At 44.7% G+C, this 15,523-nt stretch overlaps 1 protein-coding gene across 1 annotated transcript; it reads left to right on the forward strand.

Annotated features, from left to right (window-relative positions):
* The first annotated feature begins 397 nt into the window (after window positions 1-397).
* Window positions 398-2,611, forward strand: LOC132823828 (C-C motif chemokine 3-like 1). The gene is made up of 3 exons (XM_060837880.1): window positions 398-793; window positions 1,562-1,670; window positions 1,773-2,611. Exons 1-3 carry the CDS (start codon window positions 709-711, stop codon window positions 1,900-1,902), a joined length of 324 nt encoding a protein of 107 aa, XP_060693863.1. The 5' UTR covers window positions 398-708; the 3' UTR covers window positions 1,903-2,611.
* The last annotated feature ends 12,912 nt before the right edge of the window (window positions 2,612-15,523 follow it).

The following is a 15,523-nucleotide window of genomic DNA, read 5'->3' on the forward strand; positions in this document are numbered from 1 at the left end:
CCAAACTCCTGTACAGCTCCAGCATAATCTCCCTGCTCTTAGAATCCAAGCCTCAACTGATATAGGCACTTGCCAATGATTGAGTGTCAGGTGATGATTACAGTCTAGCTTGTGGGGTATTGCTGTGTACACAGTTCTTGCTGTCTCTCCTACAATATTGTCACTGATTTCTGTTGAAAATGTCCTCATTGCCTGTGAAGGATTTGAGAGGTCCTGAATTGGGAAAGGTGCTATGTAAATACAGCTGTCTCTGCCTTTTCCTCCTGCAGTGAGTTGTTTTGATGTTAATCTCACTTCCTGCTCTGAGCTGCCTCTCGGAGGGGGATTCAGTCAATCAGGAAGCTCGATTGCTCTCATTGTCTCTCTCTCTCTCTCACACCCGGAGAGGGAAGTTGGGGTTGGGCTGAAAGAATCGAGATGACAGTTTGCTGAGAAACACTGACCTCAGAGGATCCAGCTGCTCGTGCTCCTGTCTCCAAGAATCCCCCTCACAGAACAACATGAACTTCCCATTTCAGGGAGAACAGCCATGGAGGACCAATTCCAGGGAGAGCTGTCATTGCTGGGGCACTGGGGAAGTTTCGGGGGCGGGGGCCATATTGCTGACTGGGTGCAGTTTCTCCAGGATATAAAGCAGGAGGTGACAGCTCCCTCATCAGCCACACTCCCTCTTCAACACTGAACACTCCCAAGGTGAGCCAGGCCAGGATGAGGACAGCACTGTGTGTAGCTGCCGTTGTGGTGGGAGCACTGGCAATCTGCTTGATCCAGGATGGTGTGACTGCCGCTCCAGGTAAGAGAGAGGCTTCCTTCTTCCCAATCTTTGCTCAGAACCTGAGAATGAGGTTCCAGAGCCCCTGCTGGTTTCTATGGACTATTTGTGCTACTTATGCAATGCAATGATTCCTTTTCATTCCATTCAATGTGGGCCAATGATTCCAAATAGAAACATAACAAAGAGAGAGAGCGAGAGAGAGACCACTCAGCCCATCCAGCTGTTTGCTAGAATGAATCAATGGGTTAATCTCTCCTGCTCTGTCTGTCCAATCCTTGTCAATTTCTCCCTCCCTGTGTGGAAATGGTTGGGAGACTTTCCTCAAGTACATGGAAGTCTGATAAGAAACTTGATGGAGGGTTTGCAGGTGTCCAGGGGGTTTGATATGGGGACGATGTTTCCACTTGTGATAGAGAGCAGAACTCAGATTGATCCAATTAAACAGTCCCGAAACAATCCCATTGGGAATTGAGGAGAACATCCTTCACCTGACTAGAAAATATGCCATAAATCCGGAAGGAGTGGTTGTTGCGAATAACATTGAGATGTTTTAAAGAGCAGCTGGATAAACACATAAATGAGAGAGAAATAGCAAGATATGTGGATGGGGTGAGCAAGGCCTGTGCAAGGGTTTGAAACTGTAGCAGGGAGCAGATGGGCTGAATGGTCTGTGTGCACTCAGAGTGTTTCTAGATGAAGACGTGTAGGATACGGTGGCGGTGTGAGAATGTGCTGTGAATGTGCTCAAGGTTTCACTGTCTCCATTCCTCCTCCTCCACATTGCAGCTGGCTCTGTGACTGTCGATTGCTGTGAGAGCTTTAAGACCACTCGCATTCCTCATAAATGGCTCGTACACTTCACCAGGACAGTTGGCTGCTCCACCCCCTCCATCATGTGAGTGTTTCACGGTGTTTTTATCACAGTCTGAGGAAATGAAAGGGTTGGAGCTGGTGCCTGTGATTCTCTGATAATCATCATCTCATCTCACTCTTTCAGCTTCACAAACAGGAGGAAGATGAGAATTTGTACGAGAGCGAGTGAGAAATGGGTTCAAGATGCAGTGGCATTTCTGCAGAAGAAACTGGGGATTGGAAGACAAGAACCCACTGAAAGCACAATCTTTTAATTCACTGGAAACACATGGAGTGTTGGACTGACTGGTGTTACACTGGGGGACAGGCAGAATGGAGAAGGTGGATCCACAAACTGATTCCCTGATCACTTGCAATATTCCTGTTGCTGTGCTCATTCACATGAAAGACTCTGAATGGTAACTAACTAACTTTCCCTGTGTCTTGCCCAATCATCAAACTAGTGAAGACTGTTCATGGAACAGGAGAAATGTGACTGGACATCAATGGGACAGACTGAGGGAACAGTTAGTCTGACATTGGATAAGATTCCAGCAATTGTCCAGCTGATCCCAGAATCATCCCAGAGGCTTTCGGTCTCTACACTCAGTGGGGTTTGTTCAACTATTCCCTTCCACCTGAGGGCTAGGTGGGCACAACTATAATCCCCACTCTCACCACAGTGAGAGTTTTTTCAGGGGTGGGGATTAGGTCAGTCTGGGGTTGGGATTTGGATCAGTCTCTGGAGGTGGGAATGTGTGTATACAGAGAATGGGGCCAATCTCTGAGGTCGGTGGTAGGTCAGCCTGTGCTGGTTGGTCTTGGTTAGTCTCTAGGAGTGGGGACTATCTGTCAGACTCCCTGAGAACTACTCTAATTCCATTAGTAATCGCGGAATGATTGTGATTTTTCTCTTTCCTCTCCCTCATTGCCTTACTGAATTCCCACCTCCTGCTATTTATCCATTGAAACTGTGATAATGAAATAAAGGTTGTTTCTGAAGAAAATGTCTCTCTGGTTTTCCTGTCTCTCAGCAGCTTCATTTTTCACCTTTCAGTTTGCTGCACAGGAGAAACAGCGTTGAATTTCCTGCCATTTTTCACTGTCACCTTCCATTGGTTGTTTTCCGTTCAGAGACTAAGACAGCTGAGCTGATTGGCTGAGAATTGGGGGAAGGGTCAGAATAGACCTTGTGCATTTACATACATTTCAATATATCTCCATCAAATTTAATCCATGCAATCAGATCATTTTGCCCACGCTGTGGGTATACCCTGCTTATGCCCCACTTGAGCATATCTGGGAAACACATCTTAGGAAGATTACAGTGGCCTTGGAGGGACCACAGGTTCGGCTTACAAGAATAATAACTTGACTTCAGCCATTCATTTATGAGGAAAGGTTGTGCAAATGTGGCCATTTTCTCCACAATTCAGAAGTCTTTAAGATATTAACAGAAAAAGACAAGGTAGATAATGATAAATTATTCCAGAACTGGGATGCGTAGTCTGAGAATTCAGGCCGGGCCATTTATGACAGCTGTTAGAAAGCACTTCTACGGACAAAACCTGGTGGAACTTTGGAACTCTCTTCCACAAATGGGAGCGGGATGCTGGTTCAGTTCATGTTAAATCTGAGAAATCTGTCAAATCAATTTTTGATCAGCCAAGATATTAAGTCTCAAGCACCAAAGGAAGTTAGGCCACAGATCAGCCTTGAGCTTATTGAATGGTGGAACAGGGTTGAAGGGCTGAAGGCATACTCCTGCTCCTATGTTTCCATATACACATTTGAATCCACAACAAACTGGCCTCTTCATCTCAGCCAAACCCGAATGTCTCCTGTTATCAATAGGATGGTCCTGTCTTCTCCTCCATGTCTTTACAGACTAATTGTGGTAACTACAGAAGGGTCGCCCAACTATCTAACACAGGGAAGGTCATTATAAAAGTCATTGTTACACCTCATGGGATGACTTGTAGCAGTCTGATTCCTAAATGAAATCTGGATTAATAAATCAAATGCGTTTTTAAAAATCTTGTTGATGTGATGGTAAGTTACTGAAACGGTCGGTCAAATTGCAGAATTTCCTCAATTACAGAACAGAAGTTTATGACATAAAGATAAAGAAAAGGAGGGTATCAGGATAGAGAACCACTGTTAAAAAAAACAACTTAAATATCAAATTAAACAAAATTTCTATCTATTCCCCAACACTGTGGACTGGAAAGGCCTGGGTAATTTCACACATTGTCAGGAAGATGTTGGAACAACTTAGCCAGGGGAGTGACAGGCTTTGGAACACTTCAGTACTGTTTTTTGATATCATGCAGACTGAATCTAACTGGCTGAAAACTGGCATTTGTGATGTTGGAGGCTGAGATTGATCACCCACTCAGTACTTCAGGCTGAAGATTGTTGTAAATGCTTCAGCCTTACCTTTTGCACTGATGTACAGGGTTCTTCATTATTGAGAATGGGGTATTTGTGGAGCTTCCTCCTCCAGTGAGTTGTTTAATTGTTCACCACTATTCATGACTGGGACATCATAGGGTCATAGAATCATAGAGTCCTACAGCACAGAGACCCGCCCTTTGGCCCAAACTGGTCCGTGCCGACCAAAATGTTTATCCAAGCTAAACTCATTGCGCTGCACTTGGCCCACATCCTTCTAAATCTTTCCTATCCATGTATTTGTCCAAATGCCTTTTAAATGTTGTTAATGTACCCACCTCAACCACTTCCGCTGGCAGCTCATTCCATATGCGTACACATTGTGTGTAAAAACGTTGCCCCTCCAGGTTCCCTTTTATTCTTTCCCCTCTCACCTTAAACTGATGCTCTCTAATCCTCGAATCCCCAACCCTGGGAAAAAGACTGAGTGCATTCACTCTATCCATGCCTCTCATGATCTTATAATCTTATGTAAGGACCCCTCTCAGTCTCCAATACTCTGAAGAAAAAAGTCCTAGTTTGTCCAACCTCTCCCTACAACACAGACATTTGAGACCTAGCAACATCCTTGTGAATTTCTTCTGCACTCGTTCCAGTTCAATAACATGCTTCCTATAGCAAGGCGATCAAAATTGAACACAATACTCTTAGTGCAGCCTCGCCAACGCCCTCTATAACTAGATTAGATTACTTACAGTGTGGAAACAGGCCCTTCAGCCCAACAAGTCCACACCCACCATACATTTACCTAACACTACAGGCAATTTAGCACGGCCAATTCGCCAAACCCACACATCCTTGGACTGTGGGAAGAAACCGGATCACCCGGAGGAAGCCCACACAGACACGGGGAGAACGTGCAAACTCCACACAGATGTCACCTGAGGCAGGAAATGAACCTGGGTCTCTGGCCCTGTGAAGCAGCAGTGCTAACCACTGTGCCACCACTACAGCAGGACTTCTCAGCTTCTATACTCAGTGCCCTGACTGATGAAGGCCAATGTGTCTCCTTCCCTGTCCTGCCTATCTCTGACTCCACTTTCAAGGAACTCTGAATTCCAAGGTCCCTCTGCTCCACTGCACTCCTTAAGGCCCTAACTTCCACCATGAAATACCTAAATTGATTTGACTTACCAAAGTGAAAGACCTCACCCTTATCTACATTACACTCCATTTGCCGTTTCTTGGCCCACTTCCCCAGATGATCAAGGTCCTGCTGCAGTTTCTGATAACCTGAACCCTTTGTTTATAAAGTTAAAAATCACAAAACACCAGGTTCGAGTCCAACATGATTATTTGGAAGCACTAGCTTTCGGAGCACTTCTCCTACATCAGATGGTTGTGGAGAATAAGATTGTAAGACACAGTATTTATAGCAAAAGTTTACAGTGTGCTATATTTGAAATATTATATACTTTCAATACATAATTTCAGTTACATTGCACTGTAAACTTTTGCTATAAATTCTGTGTCTCACGACCTTATACTCTACAATCACCTGATGAAGGAGCAGTGCTCCAAAAGCTAGTGCTTTCAAATAAACCTGTTGAACTATAATCTGGTGTTGTGTGATGTTGAACTTTGTACACCCCAGTCCAACACTGGCATCTCCAACTCATGACTATCTTTGCTTATAGTTTCAGCCTGATTTCCTAAGCCACTGCATTCATGCTTCCCATTCATGACCCTCCGAGATGAACTCACAAGAAGATTCTGATCACATTTTAGATTAGATTAGATTACTTACAGTGTGGAAACAGGCCCTTCGGCCCAACCCGACCCTCCGAAGAGGAACCCACTCAGACCCATTCCCCTACATTTACCCCTTCACCTAACACTATGGGCAATACAACATGGCCAATTCACCTAACCTGCACATCTTTGTGGGTAAAAACAATGACTGCAGATGCTGGAAACCAGAATTTGGATTAGTGGTGCTGGAAGAGCACAGCAGTTCAGGCAGCATCCGAGGAGCAATAAAATCGACATTTCGGGTAAAAGCTCTTCATCAGACTGCAGGAGGAAGCCTACACGAATGCAGGAGAATGTGCAAATTCCACACAGACAGTTACCTGAGGCAGGAATTGAACCCAGGTCTCTAGCGCTGTGAGGCAGCTGTGCTAACCACTGTGCCACCATGCTGCCCATGACACTGTGGGGCCATTTTCTTTTTCTGACCATACTCCCAGCTCAGTGGCTGCGAACAACATCATTTTGTCATCTGAGGTGACTCCCAAATGACTGTTTCCCTCCCTGGACCCCCTTTTAGAATCCACCACCACCCTCTGTCTCCTACCTTTGAGCCAGTTCTGTATCCAAATGGCTAGTTCTCCAAGTATTCCATGTGAACTAACCTTGCTAACCAGTCTACTATGAGGAACCTTCTCGAACATCTTACTGAAGTCCATAAAGATAACATTCACACCACTGCCCCCATCAATCCTCTTCATTACTTCTTCAAAAAACTCAATCAAGGCAGTGAGACATCAGTCCTTGCCTTTACAAATACATGTACATCCTGTCCCTCAGGATTCCCTCCAACAACTTGCCCGCCACCGATGTCAGACTCTGATCTATAATTCCCTGGCTTGTCCTTACCACCTTCCTTAAACAGTGGCACCACGTTAGCTAACCTCCAGTCTTCTGGCACCACACCCATGAGTATAGCTGATATAAATATCTCAGCAAGGGGCCCAACAATCACTTCTCTAGCTTCCCACAGAGTTCTAGGGTACAGCTGATCAGGTCCTGGGGATTTATCCACTTTTATGCGTTTCAAGACATCCAGTACTTCCTCCTCTGTAATATGGACATTCCCCATATTCTACATCTTCCATGTCCTTCTCCACAGTAAACACTGATGCAAAATATTTGTTTCGTATCTCCCCCATCTCCTGTGGTTCCACACAAAGGATGTCTTGCTGATCCTTGAGGGGCTTATTCTCTCTCTAATTACCCTTTGTTCTTAAAGTATTTATAAAACCTTAGGGATTCTCTTTAACTCTACCTGTCAACGCTATCTCATGTCCCCTTTTTGCTCTCCTGAGTCCCCCCTCAAGTATTCTCCTACTGCCATTATACTCTAGTAAGGAATCACTTGATCTATCTTGTCTATACCTGACATATGGTTCCATCTTTTTCTTGACTAAACCCTCAATGTCTTTAGTCATCCAGCATTCCCTACATCAACCAATCTTGTCTTTCACTCAAACTGAGACACATTGCTTCTGAACTCATGTTATCTGAAGGCTTTTCTGAAGGCTTCCATTTTCCAGCTGTCCCTTTACCTGTGAACATCTGTCCCGTACCAACTTTTGAAAGTTCTTGCCTAATACCATCAAAATTCCTTCAATTTAGAACTCTAGCTTTTAGATCTGGCCTATCCTTTTCCATTATTATTTTAAAACTATTTTAAAATTCCTTAGCATAACCACCTTATTATTCTTACAGATAACTGAAATCTCCTTACAAATTTGTTTCTCAATTTCCCGCTGACTATGGGGGATGTATCGTACAGTCCCAATAAGGCAGTCGTCCCTTTAATTTTTCTCAGTACCACCCAAATGACCTTCCTGGACGTCCTCCCAGGAATATCCTCCCTCAGTACTGCTGTAATGTCATCCCTTAACAAAAACGCCATGCCCCCTCCACTCTTGTGCCCCCACCCCAACTTTCTATCCTTCCTATAGGATTTGTTTCCTGGAACATTAAGCTGCGAGTCCTGTCCATCCCTGAGCCACGTTTCTGTAATTGCTATAATATCCCAGTCCCATGTTCCTAACCATGCCCTGAGTTCATCTGCCTTCCCTGTTAGGCCTCTTGCATTGAAATAAATGCAATTTAATTTATCAGTCCTACCTTGTTCTCTGCTTTGTTCCTGCCTGCTCTGACTGTTTGACTTGCTCCCATTATCAATGGTATCAGTCTCAGATGGATCTCTTTCCTCACTATCTTTCTGTGTTCTAATCTTCAACTTTACCAGTTGAAATCCTCCCGAGCAGCTCTAGCAAATCTCCCTGCCTGTGTATTAGTCCTCTTCCAATTCAATTGCAAGCCGTCCTTCATATGCAGGTATCTTTGACCCCAGAAGAGATGCTAATGATCCAAAAATGTGAACCCATCTCCCCTGCACCAACCCCTCAGCCAAGTTCATCTGCTGTTTCCTCTTATTCCTGCCCTCACTAGCTTGCACCAGCAAAAGTAATCCAGATATTACTACCCTCAAAACCTCCTCTTTAAATTCCTGCCTAACTGTCTGCATTCTCCCTTCAGAATCACATCTTTTTCCCTTCCTCTGTTGTTGGTTCCAATGTGTACAATGACCTTTTACTTTAGTGATGGAGAGGGATAAGTGTGCGCCGCAGGGGAAGAGTTATAGCTGGGGGCAGGGAAATTATGATGCAGTGAGGCATGACTTAGGATGTGTGGATTGGAAAAACAGGCTTCAAGAGAAGAACACTAATGAGATGTGGGGATTGTTCAAGGAGCAGCTCCTCGATAAGTATGTACCAGTCAGGCATGGTGCAAAGGGCCTTGTGAGGCAGCCGTGGTTTAGTAAGGAATTGGAATCCCTTGTGAAAGGGAAGAAGGCGGCATATGTAAAGATGAGGCGTGAAGGTTCAGTTGGGGGCGATAGAGAGTTATAAGGAAGCCAGGAAGGATCTAAAGAGAGAGCTAAGAGAAGCGAGAAGGGGACATGAAAAGTCTTTAGCTGGTAGGATTAGGGAAAACCCAAAGGCTTTCTATAGGTATGTCAGGAATAAAAGGATGACTAGGGTAGGTATCGGTCCAGTCAAGGATAGTAGTGGGAAGTTGTGTGTGGAGGCGGAGGAGATTGGAGAGACACTAAATCAATACTTTTCATCAGTATTCACTCAGGAACAGGACACTGTTGCTGATGTGAATATGAAGTCACAAATGATTAGAATGGATGGCCTGGAAATATGCAGGGAAGAGGTTCTGGGAATATTGGAGAGGATGAAAATAGATAAGTCTCCTGGGCCTGATGGCATTTACCCTAGGATCCTATGGGAAGCTAGGGAGGAGATAGCAGAGCCATTGGCCTGGATTTTTATGTCGTCATTGTCAACGGGAATAGTACCAGAGGACTGGAGGATAGCGAATGTGGTCCCCTTGTTCAAGAAAGGGAGTAGGGATAGCCCTAGTAACTATAGGCCAGTGAGTCTGACTTCAGTGGTGGGCAAAGTCTTAGAGAGAATGGTAAGGGATAAGATTTATGAACATCTGGATAGGAATAACGTGATCAAGGATAGCCAGCATGGTTTTGTGAAGGGCAGGTCGTGCCTCACAAACCTTATTGAGTTCTTTGAGAAGGTGACTAAGGAAGTGGACGAGGGTAAAGCAGTAGATGTTGTGTATATGGATTTTAGTAAGGTGTTCGATAAGGTTCCCCATGGTAGGCTAATGCTAAAACTACGGAGGTATGGCATTGAGGATACATTAGAGGTTTGGATTAGGAATTGGCTGGCTGGAAGGAGACAGAGGGTAGTAGTTGATGGACTATGTTCATCTTGGAGTGCAGTTACTAGCGGTGTACCACAAGGATCTGTTTTGGGACCATTGCTTTTTGTTATCTTTATAAATGATCTAGAGGAAGGGCTTGAAAGCTGGGTAAGCAAGTTTGCGGATGACACAAAAGTCGGTGGAGTTGTGGATAGTGAGGAAGGAAGTGGTAGGTTACAGCGGGATATAGATAAGTTGCAGAGCTGGGCAGAAATGTGGCAAATGGAATTCAATGTAGCTAAGTGTGAAGTCATTCACTTTGGTAGGAGTAACAAGAAGATGGATTACTGGGCTAATGGTAGGCTACTTGGTAGTGTGGATGAGCAGAGGGATCTTGGTGTCCATGTACACAGATCTCTGAAAGTTGCCACCCAGGTAAATAGTGCTGTGAGGAAGGCATATGGTGTACTGGGCTTTATTCGTAGAGGAATTGAGTTCCGGAGTCCTGAGGTCATGTTGCAACTGTATAAGACTCTGGTGCGGCCTCATCTGGAGTATTGTGTGCAGTTTTGGTCGCCATACTATAGGAAGGATGTGGAGGCATTGGAACGAGTGCAGAGGAGGTTTACCAGGATGTTGCCTGGAATGGTAGGAAAATCTTATGAGGAAAGGCTGAGGCACTTGGGGCTGTTCTCATTGGAGAAGAGAAGGTTTAGGGGAAATTTGATAGAGGTGTATAAAATGATTAGGGGTTTAGATAGGGTCGACACTGAGAACCTTTTACCGCTAATGGAGGCAAGTGTTACTAGGGGACACAGCTTTAAATTAAGGGGTGGTAGGTATAGGACAGATGTTAGGGGTAGATTCTTTACACAGCGGGTTGTGAGTTCATGGAATGCCCTGCCAGTAGCAGTGGTGAACTCTCCTTCTTTATGGTCATTTAAGCAGGCATTGGATAGGCATTTGGAAGTTATTGGGCTAGTGTAGGTTAGGTAGGATTCGGTCGGCGCAACATCGAGGGCCGAAGGGCCTGTACTGCGCTGTATCTTTCTATGTTCTATGTTCTATGTTCTATGACCTCCTGCGGGTCCCTCTCCACTTTGAGAATAGTCTGCATCTCTCTGAGATATCCTTGATCCTGACACCAGGGAGGCAATACACAATTCTGATTTCTCACTGTTGGCCATAGCAACGTCTGTTTGTGTGTCTGACCAGTGAGGTCCCTGTCACAATCAATCGCTTGGAACCTGATGTATACTGTGTTACATTAGGGCCAGTGTCAGTACCGAAACCTGGCTACTCGTGCTACATTCCCCAGAAGCCAACCTCCCATTTCTGGACACCATTTACACCCCTCATTGCTATGGAAAGGCTGCCACTCCTAACAAAGACCCATCCCACCCTGATAATGCTCTCCTACAACCTATTCAGTCAAGCAGAAGTTATCGAAGATTGAACATGTGCACCAGCAGATTCAAGGAAAGTTTCTTCCCAGCCATTATTAGACTGATGAATGTCTAAATTTGAATCTCTAAATTCAAATAATATTGATCTTGCTAAAATTGACCTTGCCTTGCGCATGTTCTATGTGGTGTAACCCATAAGCCTTACTCTGTCCAAGTTTTTTCACCCCATGATATGTATGTCCTTACTGACTGTAATCTGCCTGTACTGCTCACAAACAAAGCTTTTCACTGTACGTAGGTACACATCACAATAAATCATTTAAAATCAAATTGGAATTCGCCTGTTTTAGAGTGATTAATTTGGTGCAGACTCGATGGGCTGAAAGGCCTTTTCTGTGCTATATGAATCTATGAAATATGAGGTGATGAATTTTGTCAGAAATAACAAAGCAAGGCAAATTGGGAAGACTTCAGATTTACTCAGTAAAAGATAATTGTTTTTGAACTGAATTCAAGTCCACAATTTCATGTAAGAGCTAAATTTGAATTAGCCACTGTTCATAAAATTCAAATCCACTGATTGGTAACTCCCTACAGTTATACAACCAATGTGTATCATAGAATCCCTACAGTGTGGAAACAGGCCATTTGGCCCAATGGATCCAAACTGACCATCCCCCTATCCTATCACTGCAGTTTCCATGGGTAATACACATAACCTACACATCCTTGAACACTGGCCAATCCACCTAACTTGCACACCTTTGGACTATGGGAGGAAACTAGAGCACCTGGCAGAAGCCCACACAGACACAGGGACAATGTGCAAATTCCACACAGACAGTTGCCTAATGTTGGAGTTGAACCTGTGTCCCTGGCACTGTGAGGCAGCAGTGCTAACCACTGAGCCAGCATGCCACCCTTAAATCACACCCAGTTAACTCTTCATTAATATATGTGTCACCTGTTTCCTTGTCTGTTATGTCCCAGGCATTCCTTCAGACCATGTGAGGTAATAATTGTGGATGTGGTACCAATCCACCGCTTGGTTCTGGATGGTGTCAAGCTTCTTGAGTGTTGTTCGAGCTGCAACCATCCAAGCAGCTCGAGAGTATTTCATTGCATTCCTGACTTGTGTCTTGTAGATGATGGACAAGCTTTGGAGAGTGAGGAGGTGTGTTACTCACCATAGTATTCCCAGCCTCTGACCTGCTCTTGTAGCAACTGCATTTATGGGGTGAGTTCAGTCGAGTTTCTGATCCATTCTGGCCATAGTGGGGTATTCAGTGATAGTAATAAATATCCAAGGGTGATGGTTAGATTCTGTCTTATTGAAGTTCCTCATTGTCTGGCATTGTGTGCCATTAATGTCACTTTCCACTTGTATATTGTCCAGATCTTGCTCCATTTGAACATGGACTGCTTCAGTACCTGAGGAGTTGTGAACAATGCTGAACACTGTGTAATCATTGGCAAGCATGCCTACTTCTGACCTTATGACAAAGGCAAGGTCATTGATGAAGCATGTGAAGCATTGATGAAGATGGTTGGGCCTTAGGATACTATCTGGAGGAACTCCTGTAGAGATATCCTGCAGCTGAGATGACAAACCTCCAACAACAGCAAACACCTTCCTATGTGCCACATATGGCTCTAACCACCAGAGAGTTTGCCCGCTGATTCTCATTGATTCGGTTTTGCTCGGGGATCCTTGGTGCTGCACTCGGTGGAATGCAACCTTGATGTTAAGGGCAGTCATTCTCACCTCACCTCTGCAATTCAGCCTTTCTATCCATGTCTGAACCAAGGCTATAATGAGGTCAGGAGCTGAGTGGCCCTGAAGGAACCCAAACTCAGCACATTGCTTGGACGATGCCAGTATTGTTACTGTACTGAAACAGATTGACCAGAGGCTTGGGTAGTTCTCAGTAATGTTGGCAGGGTACTATGTAGTTTCCAGTGTCTTCAGACATTTCTTGATTCAAGTGGATTGAATTGAATTTAATCTGTGACGTTTTTATTCATTTGCAGAACATAGGCATTGTTGGCAGCGCCATCTTTTATTGCCCATCCATGGTTGCCCTGGAGATGGTGGTGATGAGTTGTCCTCTTGAACCTCAGCAGGCTCTGGGATGTAATGGCACCCACTGAGCTGTGATGCTCCAGCCACTGTCCTGAGGCCACGTTATACAGCTCACTAACTCTCTGAGGGAGAATGGACTCACTGCTCAAAACCAGCTGATTCAATCTCTTGAAGATAGTTTGTGTATATGATCTGCTCAGAACCACAGAGGGAGAGAGAGAGAGAGAGAGAGAGAGAGAGAGTTGCTGTGATTTCAGAGCTAATGGAAATCTCCCTTCATCTATATTTAATGTCCATCTCACTCACTGAGCTACAAGAACAAACCTCAGGGAAGCAGTTGCACAGAAATACAGCAAGGAAGCAGAAAGAGGAATAAGAATCCAACAGTGGGGAGCCTGACAGTGGGGAGCTTAGGGGGAGGCGAAGATGGATATTTTTAGCGCTCAGCTGAAAAATGCCACAAATGCTTCTGACTTGGAGCTGCTCTGCTTTTGACTCTTGGAATTGCTAAAACTTTGACTGCCTCAGGTGGGGAAGTGAAAGCTGCAACTTGAGATTTTCAGGCACAGTTTTTAGTGATTCCTTTCCTCTTTCTGCTTTATTGCTATATTTCTGTGTGACTGCTTCTTTGAAGGGTTGTTCTGGTAACTCAGTGAGTGAGAGGGACATTAAACATAGATGTAGGGAGATTTCCATCAGCTCTGAAATCACAGCAACTCTCTCTCTCTCTCCCTCTGTGGTTCTGAGCAGATCATATACACAGACTATCTTTAAGAGGTTGAATCAACTGGTTTTGAACAGTGAGTTTTTTGTCCCTCAGAGAGTTAGTGAGCTCTATAATGTGGCTTCGGGACAGTGGCTGGAGCATCACAGGACAGATCTCCTGTCCCTATACTCTCCTGACTCCGTAGACATGTTCAGGTGGAGGACATGCCTGCATATTGAGCTCCCACAGCTCAATATCCTGCCATCTCTTACTGTCTTGGAGCCTAGATCACCTTGACTAGTGGTTTGGAGGAGAGATAGAATACAACACAAGACCAGGCCCTTCAGCCCACCACACCTGGTCCGTCCATGATGCTATTCTAAACTAATCCTATCTAACTGCACCTGGTTCATATCCCTCTATTCCCTGCTTGTCATGTGCCTTACTAAATGCCTGTTAAATATTGCTATCATATCTGATTTTACCCTGGCAGTGCGTTCCAGGTACCTATCACCCTCTGTGTGAAAAACGTACTTTGCATATCTCTCTTTAATCTTACCCTCTAAGCTGAAATCCTATGCCCCGTAGCATTTGACATTTGGAAATTGAAAGTCATAGAGTGTGGACTGTCTCCTTTGGTTCTCCCTGAATTCCCTGAGCCACTCAGCTCTTTAGTCAGGAAGATCAGAAGTGGGGATGTTCACTGATGATTGTGCAATGTTCAGCACCATTCACAACTCCTCAGATACTGAAACAACCCGTGTTCAAATACAACAAGATCGGGACAATATCCAGGCTTGGGCTGACATATGGCAATGACATTCATACCACATAAATGCCAGACAATCACCATAAGAGACAATCTAAGTGCTGCCCTTTGACATTCAATGATGTTACCATCACTGAATCCCCCGCAATTAACATCTTCGGAGTTAATATTAACCAGAAACTCAACTAGACTAGCCATATAAATACAGCAGTTACAAGACCAGGTACAGCGGCTCAGAATTCTGCAGCAAGTAACTCACCGTCTGACCAGCATTCTCGCCGATTTTCTTTACAGCTACACATTACTTTGAGTCCAGTGTGAGGCAGCGACTTCCAGGACTGCCAATCAATGCTGCAATTAGTGTGCCAATCACTGTTCACAGAACCTCAGAGTGGCTGCACATGCAACTTCAAGGGAATGTTGCTCCTGACTCCCTGAAGACTGTTCACCATCTACAAGCCACAGGTCAGGAGTCTGACTATCTACAAGATGCAGTACAGAAATTCAGCAAAGATCCTTAGATGGCTTCTTCCAAACCAATGGCCACTTCCATCCAGAAGGACAAGAGCAGATATGTGGGAACACCACCACCTGCACGTTCCCTCCAAGCCACTCGCCATCCTGATTGGAAATATATTAATATTCTTTCACTGTCGCTAGGTTAAAATCCTGGAATTCCATTTCTTAGGCATTATGGATCAACCTACAGCACACAGACTGCAGCGGTTCAAGAAGGCAGCTCCTCCCCATTTATTAAGGGCATCTAGGGACAGGCAAAAAATACTGAGACAGAGAAACTCTGTCATCTCCCCTGGATGGAAAGCAGCCTTTGGGTGGATGACGAAGATGAGCAAGACAGCTCTCCCTGATATCCTGGACAACATTTATGCCTCAATCCACATCATTAAAACTGATTCAGAGTATCCTACTGTACAGGAGAAGCCCTTCAGCCCATCAAATCTGTGCTTCCAAAACTATGCTAACTAGGCAAACGCGAAGACTGCAGATTCTGGAG

The sequence above is a fragment of the Hemiscyllium ocellatum genome, chromosome 17, assembly GCF_020745735.1.
Source record: "Hemiscyllium ocellatum isolate sHemOce1 chromosome 17, sHemOce1.pat.X.cur, whole genome shotgun sequence".
In the NCBI taxonomy this organism is placed as follows: Eukaryota; Metazoa; Chordata; class Chondrichthyes; order Orectolobiformes; family Hemiscylliidae; genus Hemiscyllium; species Hemiscyllium ocellatum.